This window comes from Aotus nancymaae, unplaced genomic scaffold (genome assembly GCF_030222135.1).
Source record: "Aotus nancymaae isolate 86718 unplaced genomic scaffold, 86718_ANA_hifiasm-v0.15.2.pri h1tg000028l, whole genome shotgun sequence".
NCBI lineage: Eukaryota > Metazoa > Chordata > Mammalia > Primates > Aotidae > Aotus > Aotus nancymaae.
The window spans coordinates 25,972,223-25,990,676 of record NW_026988441.1 but is presented as its reverse complement, the minus strand read 5'-3'; the positions used below and the strand labels follow the sequence as shown (position 1 = coordinate 25,990,676).

General features: G+C 50.9%; 1 protein-coding gene and 1 pseudogene across 3 annotated transcripts in view; one reads left to right on the top strand and one right to left on the bottom strand.

Moving 5' to 3' along the window:
• Positions 1-18,454, bottom strand: part of PBX4 (PBX homeobox 4) — a 60,007-nt gene that overhangs the window by 4,217 nt on the left and 37,336 nt on the right. Inside the window, exons 3-5 of one of the 3 annotated variants that reach the window (XM_021669207.2) lie at positions 4,884-5,137; positions 4,407-4,597; positions 3,728-3,863 (exon numbers count right to left, since the gene is read on the bottom strand). In XM_021669207.2, the coding sequence (XP_021524882.2) occupies positions 3,728-3,863; positions 4,407-4,597; positions 4,884-5,137 (581 nt within the window). Of the gene's footprint in view, positions 1-3,727; positions 3,864-4,406; positions 4,716-4,883; positions 5,138-18,454 lie in introns of those variants that run through there. The other 2 variants (XM_021669208.2, XM_064381590.1) reach the window with 2 other exon arrangements.
• LOC135276772 (Y-box-binding protein 1-like) lies at positions 17,242-18,256 on the top strand (annotated as a pseudogene).

Sequence of the window (18,454 nt, the reverse complement as noted above, 5' to 3'; positions counted from 1 at the left end):
AAAGAGAAAAAAAGAAAACAAAGTGAACTCTGAAGGAGAAGTTGGAATGTACCAGGTGCTGGGCTAAGCACTCCTCACATAGTCATATATTTTTCTTAATTTTAATTAAAAAAACTTATTTGGCTGAGCATGGTGGCTCACGGTTGTAATCCCAGCACTTTGGGAGGCCAAGGTGGGTGGATCACCTGAGGTCAGGAGTTTGAGACCAGCCTGGACAACATAGAGAAACCTCATCTCTACTAACAATACAAATATTAGCTGGACGTGGAGATGCACGCCTATAATCCGAACCTGGGAGGCACCGTGAGCCGAGATCGCGCTACTGCACTCCAGCCTGGGCAACAGAGCGACTCTGTCTCAAAAAAATATATATGTATATATATGCCCTCCACCTCTCTGAAAGGCTCCTCAGAGGCCTCTTGCCTTAGACCACTGGGGGGCGGGCAGGCAGGCAAGAGACCTGGGTTCGAATCTCTGCTCTGTCATATACCAGGGGTGTTGGGCAATTCTCAAAACCTCCCCGGGCCTCCCCTTCTCTACAAATTGGGAGATCCAGGAGTTCAAGCGATTCTCCTGCCTCAGCCTCCAAGTAGCTGGGACTACAGGCATGTGCCATCACATCCAGCTAATTTTTGCATTTTTAGTAGAGATGGGGCTTCGCAATGTTGCCCAGGCTGGTCTCAAACTCCTGGGTTCAAGAGATCCTCCTGCCCTGGCCTCCCAAAGTGCTGGGATTCCAGGCCCAGCCTCATATATCATTCTGCCTCATCCTCATGAGGACCTGGGAGGTGGCTGTTATCGCCCCTGCTCTAAGAAAGCAGAGGTGCCGGGCATGGTGGCGCGTGCCTGTAGTCCCAGCTATTCGGGAGGCTGAGGTGGGAGGATCGCTTGAGCCCAGGAGTTCTGGGCTGCAGTGCGCTATGCCAATCGGGTGTCCGCACTAAGTTCGGTATCAATATGGTGACCTCCTGGGAGATGGGGACCACCAGGTAACCTAATGAGGGGTGAACCGGCCCAGGTAGGAAATGGAGCAGGTCAAAACTCCCGTGCTGATCAGTAGTGGGATCGTGCCTATGAATAGCCACTGCACTCCAGCCTGGGCAACATAGCGAGACCCCATCTCAAAAGAAAAAAAAAGAAAAAAAAGAAAGCAGAGGCAGGAGAAAAAGGAGCTGGTCCACGGCCAGGGTAGAATCAGCGCAGCTCTGACTGCAAACCGGCACTGGAGTCCCCCAGGGAGGGGCTTGTCACCTTTGGTGGCACTGCTGATGCTCTGGTTCCATCTGCTCTGTGGGGGCCGTCCTGTGCACTGCAGGGTGCTGAGCAGCATCCCTGGCCTCCACCCTCTGGGTGCCAGGAACACTCCCCTCCTCCAGTTGTGACAACAAAATGTCCCCTGGGGCAGATTCACATGGGTGAGCACCCTGGGGCCAGCGCCTTGCTACAGGCATGATGACATCCTCAGATGCCCACCCAAGGCCACATCTTAGTATCCCAAAGCAAGTGAAATAAACACATAGTGTAATAACAAACAGAAATGAAACAGCTGAGGGACAGGGGAGGATTGTGGATCACCTTTGCTCTTTCAAACACTTTTTTCTTTTTTTTTTTTGATACGAAGTCTGGTTCTGTGGCCCAGGCTGGATGCAGTGGTGCAATCTCAGCTCACTGCAACCTCCGCCTCCCGGGTTCAAGCGATTCTCCTGCCTCAGCCTCCCCAGTAGCTGGGATTACAGGCACACACCATCAAGCCTGGTTAATTTTTGTATTTTCAGTAGACATGGTGTTTCACCATGTTGGTCAGGCTGGTCTTGAACTCCTGATCTCAGGTGATTCACCCACCTGAGCCTCCCAAAATGCTGGGATTACAGGCATGAGCCACTGTGTCTGGCCAACATTTTTTTCTTTGGTGTACTTACGTTATCCTTGCAGTGGTAACTACAAAAAGAAAGATCCCTGTCTGTGTGCTCTGTTCCTAAAATAATGTCTGCCTGCCCCCGGGGTGTGAGCAGCCTTCTCTTGATCCACATGGGAGGCCCCGGAGGCCCCATTCTGGTTGGAGCGGCCCTGGCCCTGGTTGTCCTTCAGATAGTTGTTCCTTGGAGGCCAAATGCCTCACGCTTCTCCAGGGGCCTTGAAGACCCAGAGGTGCGAGCCCTTGTTCCAGCTCTGGCCTTGTTTCTGATGACACCACAGCAGAACCCGGTGAACAGAGTGAGATGTGACTATGACCCCAGGATGTTTTGCTGCCTGCATGACCCTGAGGGGTTCCAATTGCTCTGTATCACAGAGACTCCACTGGACTTAGCCTGGGTTGGGGCAGAGTGTGATGGTGAAGGGCTAGAAACTCAGCCCCTCCAACTGCAAAGTAGGGAGGGATATGGTGACATGCAGCAAGCCATGGTGTAGGTCAGCACCTGCCATTACTGCTGCCACAGAGGCTGTGGGGCTGTGCCTACAGGGGGGAGGGAAGCACCCAGGCCCTGTTCTGCACACTCACGCTGCCCCGTGGGTATGGCCCGGACTGGCTTGCTGCTGTAGGCTGCCTGGACTTGTTCCCACGTTAAAACCTTCGGAAATGTTTCTTAGCCTCTTGGTCTTAGTGCCTCCCTACTTCACCCCCAGTTCCACAGAGGACACTGGTGGCTGCCTACTAGGCTATAGAGTCAGGGAGATCACACTCCCTACTATGTCACCTTAGGGAGCTCACTCTCCACAGCATCCCCCGGGGAGCTCACACTCCACCTCAATCAACTCAGGGAGCTCACACTCCACCTGTATCCCTCAGGGAGCTCACACTCTACCTGTGTCCCTCAGGGAGCTCACACTCCACCTCAATCAACTCAGGGAGCTCACACTCAACCTATATCCCTCAGGGAGCTCACACTCCACCTGTATCCCTCAGGGAGCTCACACTCCACCTCAATCAACTCAGGGACCTCACACTCCATCTGTATCCCTCAGGGAGCTCACACTCCACCTGTATCCCTCGGGGAGCTCACACTCCACCTGTATCCCTCGGGGAGCTCACATTCCACCTGTATCCCTCGGGGAGCTCACACTCCACCTGTATCCCTCGGGGAGCTCACGCTCCATCTGTATTCCTCGGGGAGCTCACGCTCCACCTGTATCCCTCAGGGAGCTCACACTCCATAGCATCACCTGTAGGACCTCATATTCCATCCACATCCCTCAGGAAGTCCCCAGGTCTCTTAACGGGTACACTTGCACTTCTACCTCACAGATGAGCAGGGAGAGCACTGGAGACCCACATTCCTAGTTCAGAGCCTGGATCTGAGCCAGTCCAGCTGACTCAGAGACTGGAGACTTGGCTTCTGTTCCACACTTCGTTTGTTTTTCGGAGACAGCATCTCACTTTCTCACCAGGCTGGAGTGCAATGGTGCCATTATAGCTCACTGCAGCCTCAACCTCCTGGGCTCAAGTGATCCTCCCACCTCAGCATCCCAAGGAGCTGAGACCACAGGTGCCCACCACCAAGCCTGCCTAATTTTTTTTTATTTTTTGTAGAGATAGTGTCTCACTATGTTGCCTGGGCTGGTCCCGAACTCCTGGCTTCAAGTGACCCTCCTGACTCATCCTCCAAAGCGCTAGGATTTCAGCAGCCATGCCTGGCCTCTGCACACATTGAATGAACTTCCCTGGGTATCCCTGATGGGACTTAACCATCCACCCCTCCCAGGCGTGGGGAGGCGTGGCAGGAGTCACCTGTGAGACGGTGATGCCGCCCTTCCTGGCCAGCTCTTCTTTGGCTTCTTTGCTGGGGTAAGGGTTGCTCAAATGGGAATAAAAATACTCATTCAGCACTTCCGTCGCCTGCTTGCTGAAATTCCGCCGCTTGCGCCTGCAGAAACAGCCAGGCTCCGTTGGCGTTAAAATGCTGGGACTCCAGGACCACCCCCACCTCCAGTTGAGTGATTTTCCAGCAGTTCTGAAAACAGCAATCAATCACTTGAGGTCAGGAGTTCGAGACCAGCCTGGCCGACATAGTGAAACGCTGTCTCTACTAAAAATACAAAAATCCACCAGGTGTGGTGGCGGGTGGCTGTAATTCCAGCGACTTGGGAGGCTGAGGAGGAGAATTGCTTGAACCTGGGAGGCAGAGGTTGTGGCGAGCCGAGATCGCACCACTGCACTCCAGCCTGGGCACTAGAGTGAGACTCAGTCTCAAATAAATTAATAAATAAGAATAAAATAGAAAGATAAAAATAAATAAAAGTGAAAACAGCAATCAATACTCTGGGTCTTCTTCCCAAGAGGCTGTGTGAGGCCTCCCACCCACGACCGCGGACACAGCCTCCGGGGCTGTTTTCAGCTTCAGCCAGCACTGCTTCCCTCCAGCACCCTCAGAGCCGGCCCTCGGGGTCTCAGGCGCGTGGGCCCTGACCTGGCATCGAGCAGCCGCGAGCGCAGCGTCATCACGGCCTCGCAGGTGCTCTGCTTCAGTTGCATCTGGATGGCGCTGAACTTGCTGTGGATGGTGCCGACCATGCGCTCGATCTCCTCTGGGGAGACGGGCCTCATCTTGCTCTGCTCCTGGAGGAGGTTGGTGACGTGCATGGTGAACTCACGGCAGGCCTGGGGTGGGAGCACAGACACGCCGGCCTGTGACTAGGCGGCAGGGTGGCATGGGGCAGCAGGTTCCACAGCGGGGCAGCTGCCTGCCACCCCTTGTGGCTCACACACCGGTGGGTGACTGTTAAGTAAACAGAAAGGGCTTTCAGTGAAAATCAGCCACGTCTGCAGTGACCAACTGCATGGACTCCCTGTTCTGTGCCACGAAAAAAAGGTAGTTAGCGTTCTCTGTTTCGCTTTGACAAATGCGCATTCACATGATAGAAACTCTTCCATGCAGAAAGATCACCTGTTCATATTTCTCTAGCTCAGAGTGGTAAATCTGTCGTATCTGGGACAGCTTGGCCCTGTAGTCAGAGTGCTCAATGCTATTGTCATTTGGACAGCCACCTGGTGTTGCTGTGCCGGCCCCGGCCACCTCTCCTCCTCTTCCTGTCTTCTCGGGCTCGGGCCTCCACACGCCCTCGGCCAGCAGCATGTTATCCAGCCTAAGGAGCTGGGCGTCAGGGGGATCGTCGTCCCGAATGCCACGGATGCTTACCACTAGATAAGAGAGACGGGGACAAATCACAATTCATTTTCAGGAGAGAAACCAAACCATGAGAAAACGCGAGCACTGGCATTGTCTGAACATTTGGCATGGAACCCTTCAGGAGAAAGGAAGGCTCCACTTTATCACCAAACTGGATGATGGACACTGAGTACCCCATTGAGACATGGGTGCAAGTATCATCCTCGAGTGCAGTCTGGGGAGGAATGGGGAGAGACAGGTTGCAGTTTGGTGCAGCCCATGAGGGCAAACCTTGTCCACAGCTGTGTGCACGCAGCAGGGCCAAGCAGGCGCCCACTGCTGGGGGCATCTGAACCCCTGAACCGAGTCTCCAGAGGTGCTGGGGAAGAGAAGGCACCCCAGATGCTGCACACTGATGGGGGCAAGTGGCAGGCTGGCATCAGCAGCGTGGCTGGCCCGGGCCCAGGACTGTGCAGCTGTGGGCCTGTTGTGGCTGGAGGGTGGGGGTGTGTGTGTCAGGGTGTGGGTGTTGTTATAAAGCTGAAGAGGAAAGGCCAGAAAGATTAAATAACCCACTGAAAGATTTTAAGCAGAGAAACAGGATAATGGGCCCTCCAATTTGGAAAAGCCATCCCAGCTCTGCAGAGTGGGCACCTGCACGGGGGCAGGGCTGGACTGCAGGGAGGCAGTCGAAGGGCAGCCACTGTCAGGGTATACACAGCTGTGGGGTCTGCAGGTGAGCTACAGGGCAGTCAGAGAACCACCAGGATTCGTGCCCCCGGACGTGGGTGTCAGAAAAGGGAAGAGTCCAGTATCATTCCCAGATTCCGCCGTGGGCAGCAGAGCCAATGACGCCGAATTCTCCCAAGTGAAAAGCCTGGAGCTGCAGCTTGTGCAGGTGGGGCTGGGTGAAGAGGTGGCTTCAAGGCCGGGCGCAGTGGCTCACGCCTGTAATCCCAGCACTTTGGGAGGCCACGACGGGCGGATCACGTTGGTCGAGACCATCCTGGCCAACATGGTAACACCCCATCTCTACTAAAAATACAAAAATTAGCTGGGTGTGGTGGCATGTGCCTGTAGTCCCAGCTACTCGGGAGGCTGAGGCATGAGAACTACCTGAACCCAGGAGGTGGAGGTTGCAGCGAGCCGAGAGCGTGCCACTGCATTCCAGCCTGGGGACAGAGTGAAACTGTCTCAAAAAAAAAAAATATATATATACACACACACACACACACACACACACACACACACACACACGACAGTGTCCCACCTATTCCAAAACTGTCTCTTACTCAATTAAAATGGGAAAAAGCAGTGTGAGAAAAATGGGAAGATTGCAAGAAGAATCCACACGATCCGTTAAACTTTCAAGGCAGAATAGATGGAGGCACGAAGTTAGACATGCAGAGACTACAAGTACCCAGGCGGTGAATGTCCACGCCACAAATCAGCCACGCAAATTAGACATAAATTTGCTAATCTGATAAAAGAACAAACTATAATAGAAACAGCCAAAATAGCGAACATGTGAGACTGGTTAAGTAAATTATAATAGATCCATAAAATAAAGCCGCCAGCAAGTCTATTTTCTTTTCTTTCTTTCTTTCTTTTTTTTTTTTCTTTTCTGAGAAGGAGTCTTGCTCTGTCACCCAGGCTGGAGTGCAATGGCAGGATCTCAGCTCACTGTAACCTCTGCCTCCTGGGTTCAAGCAATTCTTCTGCCTTAGCCTCCCAGGTAGCTGGGATTACCACCAGGCCCAGCTAATTTTTATATTTTTAGTAGAAACAGGTTTCACCAAATTGGCCAGGCGGATCTCGAACTTCTGACCTCAAGTGATCCACCTGCCTTGGCCTCCCAAAGTGCTGGGATTACAGGTGTGAGCTACCACATCCAGCCTCTTTTCTTTTCTTTTCTTTTCTTTTTGAGATGGAGTTTTGGTCTTGTCGCCCAGGCTGGAGTGCAATGGTGTGACCTTGGCTCACTGCAATCTCCACCTCCCAGGTTCAAGCGATTCTCCTGCCTCCGCCTCCACTGTAGCTGGGATTACAGGCACCTGCTACCATGCCCCATAGAGACGGAGTTTCACCATATTGGCCAGGCTGGTCTCGAACTCCTGACCTGAAGTGATCTGCTTGCCTCAGCCTCCCAAAGTGCTGAGGTTATAGGTGTAAGGCCCTGTGTCTGGCCTCGCACCCAGATAGTTTTTGTATTTTTAGTAGAGACGGGGTTTCACCACGTTGCCTAGGTTAGCCTCAAACTCCTGAGCTCAAGTGATCTACCTACCTCAGCCTCCCAAAGTGCTGGGATTACAAGTGTGAGCCACCTCATCTGGCCTGCTTCTAAAATTTCTATCACCATGTCTATGAAAATCATCACCAGGAATGAGGGCATTAGGATACATCCCCTTGGGAGGTTGAAGTATATCGGAGTGGATATGCCTCAAACCGCCTTTGTGAATATCACTCAGGCTTGGCCCTGTCTCTTCACAGACGCCCTCTTCTGCCTCCGAGTACCTATTTCAGCAGATACTTTGGGCAACTCTTGGAGGCAGCTCCCTGCAGCCTGTGGCTACTGTGGCCCTTGACCTCAGAGCTTCAGAAGACGCCCCTCTCCCCGAGCGCCAGGCTGAGCTGCGGGTTCCTGCCACCTCCCACTCGGGGCCCTCCCCACTGGCTCACTCAGTCCCACTGGGCTAAACCAAGGCTTTTTCTGAAACAGCTGAAGGAAAAGTGTCCTTTTATTGGCTGGCAGCCAGTCTTCCAGTTTGGAGATCCAATTTTCTAACAATCTTACTTTGTCTTCAAGAAGCTCCAGCTGTCTGTTTTAGTTCCTCCCACTGCCAGCACCCATGAGTGAGGACAGCCCACTTGGAATATTCTCATGCAGTGCTGCACCCACAACCTGGGCCTTACCTATCTAGGTGGCAGTCACAGCAGGTAGGCACCCTCAGACAGCCAGGTAAAGGCGGCTCCCAGAATTAACCTGTGTTCACCTAGTCCTTGTAATGACCTGTCCCTCTCCTCCTAATCTCTCCTGGCTCAAAGTGGACAATGGCTGTCCTCTCCGTGGTCCCTCTGTTTTCAAATCCTATTGATTCCACCTCGGTAATCAACTTTCCGCTTACCCCACCCTAGGCCCCTACTGTGTTAACCCTCTCCTGCCCTTTGTTACCTTCGGAGGAAAGTCCTCTCTCCCCTCCCATCCCTCACGCACACTCTCTTCAAACACATCATGCCGTTCTTTTGTTCAAAAGAAGCCCAGCCTCTAACATCCTCTGGACCTGCCTTTGTGAACTGGACCCTCTCGGAGCCTTGCACAGCCTCTGACAAGCACAGGAGCTGTCCCGTGTGCTCCTGTATCTTGTTCAGCAGCTCCTCCCTGAGCACCCGTGGTCCCAGCCAGGCGTCATGAGTGGACGGAGGATACACAGGACCCAGTCCCTCTGAACAGGGCCCCAGCATGCCCAGACACTGGGGCGAGGAAAGCCACACCTCCATGCCTTCCATTACAGGCCCAACTGAATTATGGAAAGGAGCATGGTCAGCGCTTAATGAGAGTACGGGTTCCTGTGGGTGTGAGATGCAGGGCTGCCGCAGAACATGTGGCGTTCTTTCATTCATTCATTTATGTATTTAGGGGCCGGGCAAAGTGGCTCATGTCTATAATCCCAGCACTTTGGGAGGCTGAGGTGATAGGAGTGCTTGAGCTCAGGAGTTCGAGACCAGCCTGGGCAACATGGTGAGATCCTGTCTCTAAAAAAAAAATTTTTTTTTTCATCATTTACTTGGCCGGGCGTGGTGGCTCATGCTTGTAATCTCAGCACTTTGGGAGGCCGAGGCAAGCGGATCACCTGACGTCAGCAATTCGAGACCAACCTGGCCAACATGGCGAAACCCTGTCTCTTAAAAAAAACAAATCATGTACTTATCCAACAGCAAACATCTGAGAGCCCATCACAAGCCAGGTACCACACTAAGTGTTGAGGATTTTTATTGTATTCATTATTTTTGAAATGGGGTCTTTGTTGCCTAGGGTGGAATACAGTAGCATCATCACAGCTTACTGTAACCTCGACCTCCTGGAGTCAAGCAATCCTCCTGCCTCAGCCTCCTGAGTAGCTGGGACTATACACATGCCACCACACCAGGCTAATTTTTAATTTTTGTATAGATGGGGTCTTACTATATTGCCTAGGCTGGTCTCAAACTCCTGACCTCAAGTGATCCTACACCTTGGCCTCCGAAAGTGCTGGGATTATAGCTGTGAGCCACCACACCTGGCCCAAGGATTTAAAAAAAATATACCAAAACCCACAGGACTTACTGTTCTCTAATTAAAACTCTCAAATTACAGGGAGAGGCTGAGTCAGGCAGATCACCTGAGGTCAGAAGTTCAAGACCAGCCTGTCCAACATGGTGAAACCCTGTCTCTACTAAAAACACAAATATTAGCTGGATGTGGTGGTGCATGTCTGTAATCTCAGCTACTCAGGAGGCTGAGGCAGGAGAATGACCTGAACATGGGAGGCAGAGGTTGCAGTGAGGCGAGATCATGCTACTGCACTCCAACCTGGGTGACAGAGCAAGACTCCATTAAAAAAAAAAAAAAAAACGGCCAGGCGCGGTGGCTCACGCCTGTAATCCCAGCACTTTGGGAGGCCGAGGAGGGTGGATCACGAGGTCAAGAGATTGAGACCATCCTGGTCAACGTGGTGAAACTCCATCTCTACTAAAAATACAAAAAATTAGCTGGGCATGGTGGTGCGTGCCTGTAATCCCAGCTACTCAGGAGGCTGAGGCAGGAGAATTGCCTGAACCCAGGAGGCGGAGGTTGCAGTGAGCCGAGATCGCGCCATTGCACTCCAGCCTGGGTAACAAGAGCGAAACTCCGTCTCAAAAAAAAAACAAACAAACCAAAAAAATAAAAACTCTTCATGGAGTATGTATTGTATAGCTTTTCTGAAGAAGAGTTTTGAGATACTGGTTAACCTTGAAAAAGTGTATAATCTTTGATTTCTAAATTCCCGTTTTGGCCTATAATTTATCCTACAGGAGTATTGACACCTACGAACAAAGATGTATTTACGGGAGACACAGCGTTTATAATCGTGGGTGACTGGAAGGGCCCAGATGTGCATGAATTTGGGCACAGACAGCATACCTGTCACCCTCGGGTCCTGTGGTGTCACCTGTGTCTCTTGACAGTGCCATTATGAGGCAATCAGATGCCATAAGCCTTATTTCTTCAAGATTACACATTTTTGAGGCCGGCCACAGTGGCTCATACCAATAATCCCAGCACTGTGGAAGGCCGAGGCAGGTGGATCACTTGAGGCCAGGAGTTCGAGACTAGCCTGGCCAACATGGCGAAAACCCAGCTCTACTAAAAATCCAAAAATATTAGCTGGGTGTGATGGCGCGTGCCTGTAATCCTAGCTGCTCTGGAGGCTGGGGCAGGAGAATTGCCTGAACCCAGGAGGTGGAGGTTGCAGTAGGCCAAGATCATGCCACTGCACTCCAGCCTGGGGAACAGAGCAAGGCTCCGTCCCCGACCCCGCCAAAAAAAAAAAAAAAAAAAAAAAAAAAAAAAAAAATCACGCATATTTGCAATATATTATGAGCAAAAGCAAAACTTAAAAAGCGAAGTTACCCAGGAGAACCACTGTGCCTTGATCACCACCATCAGTCCATGCTGGGGACGTCTGCCCTGCCAGCTGCCACTTGGGTGGCACCTGCAGCTCCCTCAGCACTGGGCCTTTGTGCTCCCAGTACACTGCTGCTGGCCTAATTACGGTTATTAGACATGCGTTACCATCAATTACAGCAAGCTCAGTTCCAGCGACTGTTCCAGAGCTCCTCAGCCGTGCTCCTCAGCTCCCCCAGGGCCCTTGACTGGCAGGCAGGGAGCCCAGGGCGACCAGAAGCTCAGTTCAGGGACACCATCTGTCAGAGGCACTCACACGGGGAGACGGATCTGAAACAAAGGCAGCCCCCCTCCTCAAACTGCCAGGTTTCCTTCTGTTCCTAACTTACTGGGCATGATAGAAACCCCAGTAAATCAAACAATGACATAAAATAAAATTGGGAGTATGTTTTTTTAAAGACACAACACGGCAATGCTGTGAGCCGAACATTTGTGTCACCTCCAAATTCACATGTTGAAACCCTAACTCCCAAGGTGACTGACTATTTGGAGGTGGGGCTTTTAGGAGGTAATTAAGGTTAAATGAGGTCATAAGGCTGTGGCCCTGATCTGGCGGGATTAATGTCCTGCGGGGCAGAGACCCCAGGGAGCTCGCTTTCCCTAAGAGGTCATGTGAGCTGACAGCAAGATGGCGGCCGCCTACCGGCCAAGAGAAAAGGCCTGACAGTGAACTGTACCTGGCCAGCACCTTTGTCTGGGACTTTCTAGGCCCCAGAACTGTGAGAAATAACTTTCTATTTTTTAAACCACCCAGTCTGTGGCATTTTGTTAGGGTGGCCTGAGTAGGCTAAGCAGGAATGGAACCCCAAGTCGCTTTGGTTTTTCTCCTCAGGAACAAAGATGTGGGAAAAGCAGAAGGCTCAGAGGGGACCCTCCTTCGCCCTGACTTCCCCGAGCTGCTACCTGCCCCTCTCCCTCTCATTAGTGCCCTCACTTGGCAGCGGGCTGTGCTCCTGCTTCCTTCCCGCAATGGGTGGGAGCCATCTCTGGGACCCCGGCCCCGAGAAGCCTCAGCCACGGATTAAGTCAGGTGCCCCAACTGGCCCCTTGGGTCTGCCACTTTCTGATCCTGTGGGTGTCAATGGTCACTCCACTGGCTGCAGGCCCCAATTGTAAATGGGGCTGCCCCGGGCACCTGACTGGATGGAATTACATAGAATCCAGGGCTGGCCCAGAGCCCACCAGGGTGTGGGACCCAGCGGACACTCACCTCACGCCCTCCCTGCTGTCTCAGATCAGCACACACATGTCCCCAGGAGCTGTCCCTCCCTCCTGTTGGCCCCATCTCTCTAACCTATGGCCCCGAGGGTGCGTGGCTATCTCTGCCCCCTGAGTCTGGAACTGCCCTGCTCACCTGGAAACATCCCATGCCCGGCCTCACAGAATCATGCTCAGAAAACAGGAGCTTGTGCTAAGAAAGCTTTCCCTGCCCACATATGAAGGACACTGGGCCATTTTATAAACAGGTGCTACCAGGCTCTCAAAGAAGGGAGGATCCCTTTCTCCAACAAACTGGCTTGAGAGCAGAACTAGGAAAAACCACCCAATCATTGAGTGGAGAACTTTGCTACCAACTTAAGACAGAGTTGGAGAAAATCATAGTCCAGTCTCGGTCATGACTGAAATGGCTAAATCGATGCTCAAACTGAAGTTGGCAGCATCTGTGTGTATATAAATAAATCACAACCACGAGGAATTATCTCTGCACACAGGTGCTTTCAAAGTCTACCAGTGTACCCCATCAATGTAAATGAAAATGAATGCAAAGGAATGCACATGAAAATCAATGTAAATCACTGCAGTCACTGAAAGGAGAAAGCCACAGCTTAAAAGATACAGAAGGCTGGGCACGGTGGCTCACACCTGTAATCCCAGGACTTTGGGAGGCCGAGGCGGGTGGACCACCTGAGGTCGGGAGTTTGAGACCAGCCTGACCAACATGGAGAAATCTCATCTCTACTAAAAATACAAAATTAGCTGGGCGTGGTGGCATGTGCCTATAATCCCAGCTACTCGGGAGTGAGGCAGGAGAATCAATTGAACCCGGGAGGCGGAGGTCGCAATGAGCCGAGATTGCACCATTGCACTCTTGCCTGGGCGATAAAACCGAAACTCCATTTCAAAATAAAAAGAAAGAAAGAACAAATACAGAAGGCCGGGCGTGGTGGCTAATGCCTGTAATCCCAGCACTTTGGGAGACTGAGGTGGGAGGATCACAAGGTTAGGAGTTCAAGACCAGCCTGGCCAACATTGTGAAACCCGATCTCTACTAAAAATAGAAAAATTAGCCGAGCATGGTGGTGGGTCTCTGTAATCCCAGTTACTCAGAGGCTGTGGCAGAAGAATCACTTGAACCCAGGAGGCAGAGGTTGCAGTGAACTGAGATCGCATCATTGCACTGTAGCCTGGGCAACAGGGCGAGACTCTGTCTCAAAAAAAAAAAAAAAAAAAGATGCAGAAAGGCCGGGCACCATGGCTCACACCTATAATCTCAGCACTTTGGGAGGCCGAAGTGGGAGGATCACTTCAGCCCAGGAGTTTGAGACCAGCCTGAGCAACATAGCAAGACCCCCATCTCTATAAAATTTTTTAAAAAATGAGTTGGAAAAGTAAAAATTAAAAAAAAAAAAAAAGAGAAAAACAAAACAAAAAAAAAATGAGTCAGGTGGGACACACCTGTAATCCCAGCTACTCAGGAAGCTGCGACAGGAAGACAGCTTGAGCCCCGGAGTTCGAGGCTGCAGTGAGCTGTGACTGTGCCACTGCACTCCAACCAGTTCGACAGAGCAAGACCCCCCTCCTCTCCAAAAAAAAAAACATATGGAAAATTAGCAAAACCAATTCAAACGCTTGGGCAAACCTGGCCAGGCACGGTGGCCATTGCCCTGATCCCATCACTTTAGGAGGATGGTGCGGGTGGATTACCTGAGGTCAGGAGTTCTAGACCAGCCTGGCCAACATAGTGAAACCCCATCCCTACTAAAAACACAAAAATTAGCTGGGCGTGGTGGCGCACACCTGTAATCCCAGCTACTTGGGAGGCAGTGGCTCGAGAATCACTTGCACCCAAGAGGCGGAGGTTGCAGTGAGCCAAGATCGCGCCACTGCACTCCGGCCTGGGTGACAGAGTGAGATTCTGACTAAAAAAAGAAAAAAAATAAAACCCTTAGGTAAACCAAAGAATAGAAAGAACCTTCCTTAACCTGATAATGGACATGTCCTCAAACCCCACAGCAAATCTCAGGTTTTCTGGAGCCATTTTAGAGCCACTGCTTCAAATCAGACACAGGAAGGGCAGGGAGGTCCCTCCTCGGCTCAGTTCTGCAGGGTCTGGTCAAGGAGACCAGAAACTTGGGAGAGGGGCAGACCAGTAGGCAGCAAGGCAGGATGAAGGAGATGTGACCCACTCACAGGCTGAAGGGTGTCCGTGCAGCTGAACCCAAGAGAGTCATGGATATAACAGGCAACTTCCCGCCCCTCCACACTGCCCCCAGCAGACCTCAAGGTATGGTCTGACACAACCAACACAGCCAAGGGCTGTTCCCCTGCCCACCCCTACTTTTTTTTTTTTTTTTTTTTTTGAGATGAAGTCTTATTCTGTTGCCCAAGCTGGAGTGCAGTGGCACGATCTCAGATCGCTGAAACCTCCACCTCCTGAGTTCAAGCGATTCTCCTGCCTCAGCCTCCCGAGCAGCTGGGACTATAGGCATGAGCCACCATACCTGGCTATTTTTTGTATTTTTAGTAGAGACAGGGGTTCACTATGTTGGCCAGGCTGGTCTTGAACTCCTGACCTCGTGATCTGTCTGCCTCAGCCTCCTAAAGTGCTGGGATTACAGGCGTGAGCCACCGCCTGGCCCAACAGCTGTTTCATATTATTGTTTCTTGGGCATCATGGGCACCAAGGTCACTCCTTAACTGTAAACAAGGAGACTTCTGGAACCCAACCTGTTTGTATTGAGAACTACCTGCCTTTACCTTTGAGGCCACATCCCACAGGTTAGTTCATTTAAGTAACATTCTAGGACAGGCACTAGAACAGGCCTTGTTCTGTTCTCTGAGGCAGACCAGCCTGGCCAACATGGCGAAACTCTGTCTCTACTAAAAATACAAAATTAGCTGGGCGTGGTGGTACATGCCTGTAATCCCAGCTACTCAGGAGGCTGAGGCAGGAGAATCACTTGAACCCAGGAGGCAGAGGTTTCGGTGAGCCAAGATAGAGCCAATGCACTCCAGCCTGGGCGACAGAGAGAGACTCCATCTCAAAAAAAAAAAAAAAAAAAAAAAAAAAAGTAACATAGGACTTTAAAAAGAATAACCTTTTTATTTTTTATTTTTTATTTTTATTTTTATTTTTTAAGACAGGGTTTCACCATGTTGGTCAGGCTGGTCTTGAACTCCCGACCTCAGGTGATTCGCCCGCCTTAGCCTCCAAAGTGCTTGGATTACAGGCGTGAGCCACCACGCCCTGCCAAAAAGAATAACCCTTAACAAACACTCATCAGTTTCTGAAATAGTAGCTGCCACACACTAGATATTCACTCACCTGAGGGATTATCACATTAGGCAAATTTCCATCATCTCTAATTAAAATACATGACAACCAGTCATAACTGAAGATGCTGGAATCACAATGAAATATGCAGATTTCATTTCCACATGTTTACATGTTTGTTAATTAAAGCCCTGCAGTTCTGAAAAAACTACCAGGTGATTTTTTAAAAAGTTCCTACTGTTCTGTATATTTAAAAAATAAATAGGCCGAGTGTATGGTGGCTCATGCCTATAACCCTAGCACTTTGAGGGGCTGAGACGGATCACTTAAGCTCAGGAGTTCAAGACCAGCCTGAGCAACACAGCAAGACCTCCCTCTCTACAAAAAGTACCAAAGTTAGCTGGGCATCATGGCTTGTATCTATAGTATTGTAATTGTTGTTTGAAATTGGAGCATTCTTTGGTTGAAAAATAAAATTGGGCCACGTAGTGGCTCATGCCTGTAATCCCAGCACTTTTGGAGGCCTAGGCGGGTGGATCTATTGTATCTACTCAAGTGGCTGAGGTGGGAGGATCACCTGAGCCTGGGAAGTCAAGGCTGCAATGGAGCCATGATTACGCCACTGTACTCCAGACTGGGTGACAGAGCAAGACCCTGTCTCAAAAAATAAACAAACAAACAATTATATAAACTGCTGATGCCAAGTAAAAATAAGATGCAGTTTAGGCTTGTGTTTGTGTGACTGTCCTTGCATGTGGCAACAGGGCAAAAGAAGACAGCAAAACACTGTAATATATATAGTGCTGTAATATGTATTTTTCCAGATGTGCCAGGCAGCGCATCTGGAAAAACAAGCTCCTATGAGGATTTGCAAACATTTAAGAGCCACAGCTAAGAAAAACAGCACTCACTGATGGCGTCTGTCTACCATAAGCAATTTTCTTTTTCTTTTTAATTTTTTTGAGATGGAGTCTCATTCTGTTGTCCAGGCTGGAGTGCAGTGGCATAGTCTCGGCTCACTGCAACCTCTGCCTCCTGAGTTCAAGCTAGACTCCTGCCTCAGCCTTCCGAGTAGCTGGGATCCCGCCACCACACCCGGCTAATTTTTGTATTTTTAGTAGAGATGGGGTTTCACCACGTTGGCCAGGTTGGTCTCGACCTCCTGACCTCAAGTGATCCACCCGCCTAGGCCTCCAAAAGTGCTGGGATTACAGGCGTGAGCCACTACGTGGCCCAATTTTATTTTTCATCCAAAGAAATGCTCCAATTTCAAACAACAACTAATGAGAGCCATGGGGAAAGGCCTAGAAGCTTCAGGAGCTGGGCTACAATCACCATGAGGTGTGGTCCTCTTCGGGAGGTCACCAGCCTAGCAACATGCACACTAACCACGACCAACCAATTCCCACCCTGCGGATCAAAGAGTTTTAGGCCATCCAACACCCTAACTACTCTAAAAGGAATTTCCCAAGGAACTGATGTATCAATAAGTTCACTGGGGCTGGGCGGGTCTCAGCCTCCAAAAGTGCTGGTTGTAATCCCAGCACTTTTGAAGGCTGAGAAGGGAGGATTGCTTGAAGACAGGAGTTTAAGACCAGCTTGGGCAACACAGCAAGATCCCATCTCCACAAAAAAATATCCAGGCATGGTGGTGCCCACCTGTAGTCCCGGTTACTCCACAGGCTGAGGCAGGATGATTGCTTGAGCCTGGGAATTCAAGGATGCAGTGACTTATGATCGAGCCAGTGCCTCCTGCCTGGGTGACAGAGAGAGATCTTGTCTCAAAAAAAGAAAGAAGAGTTTGATCGGTAGTGGGGGTGGAGAGCGGATCCCAGAGAGCCCTGAGCAGCCCCACCACCGCCACCAGCCTAGTTACCATCACATCCCGGGAGGAGCCGTAGCTGCCACTGCCGGCCCCAGTCACCATCACCGCAACCATGAGCAACGACGCCGAGACCCAGCAGCCGCCCGCCGCCCCCGCCCTCAGCGCCGCCGACACCAAGCCCGGCACTATGTGCAGCGGCGCAGGGAGCGGTGGCCCGGGCAGCCTCACATCAACGGCGCCTGCCAGCGGGGACAAGAAGATCATCGCAACGAAGGTTTTGGGAACAGTAAAATGGTTCAATGTAAGGAACGGATATGGTTTCATCAACAGGAATGACACCAAAGCAGATGTATTTGTACACCAGACTGCCATAAAGAATAACCCCAGGAAGTACCTTCGCAGTGTAGGAGATGGAGAGACCGTGGAGTTTGATGTTGAAGGAGAAAACGCTGCGGAGACAGCAAATGTTACAGGTCCTGGTGGCGTTCCAGTTCAAGGCAGTAAATATGCAGCAGACCGTAACCATTATAGACGCTATCCACGTCGTAGGGGTCCTCCACGCAATTACCAGCAAAATTACCAGAATAGTGAGAGTGGGGGAAAGAACGAGGGATCAGAGAGTGCTCCCGAAGGCCAGGCCCAACAACGCCGGCCCTACCGCAGGCGAAGGCTCCCACCTTACTACATGCGGAGACCCTATGGGCGTCGACCACAATATTCCAACCCTCCTGTGCAGGGAGAAGTGATGGAGGGTGCTGACAACCAGGGTGCAGGAGAACAAGGTAGACCAGTGAGGCAGAATATGTATGGGGACATAGACCACGATTCCGCAGGGGCCCTCTCGCCAAAGACAGCCTAGAGAGGACGGCAATGAAGAGGATAAAGAAAATCAAGGAGATGAGACCCAAGGTCAGCAGCCACCTCAGCGTCGGTAACTTCAATTGCCGACGCAGACGCCCAGAAAACCCTAAACCAGAAGATGGCAAAGAGACAAAAGCAGCCGATCCACCAGCTGAGAATTCGTCCGCTCCCGAGGCTGAGCAGGGCGGGGCTGAGTAAATGCCGGCTTACCGTCTCTACCATCATCCGGTTTAGTCTTCCAACAAGAAGAAATAAGAAATTCCAGCAATAAGAAATGAACAAAAGATTGGAGCCGAAGACCTTAAATACTTGCTTTTTGCCTGTTGACCAGATAAATAGAACTATCTGCATTATCTATGCAGCATGGGGTTTTTATTATTTTTATCTAAAGATGTCTCTTTTTGGTAATAACAAACATGATTTTTAAAAAAGCCTGGTTTTTCTCAATACGCCTTTAAAGATTT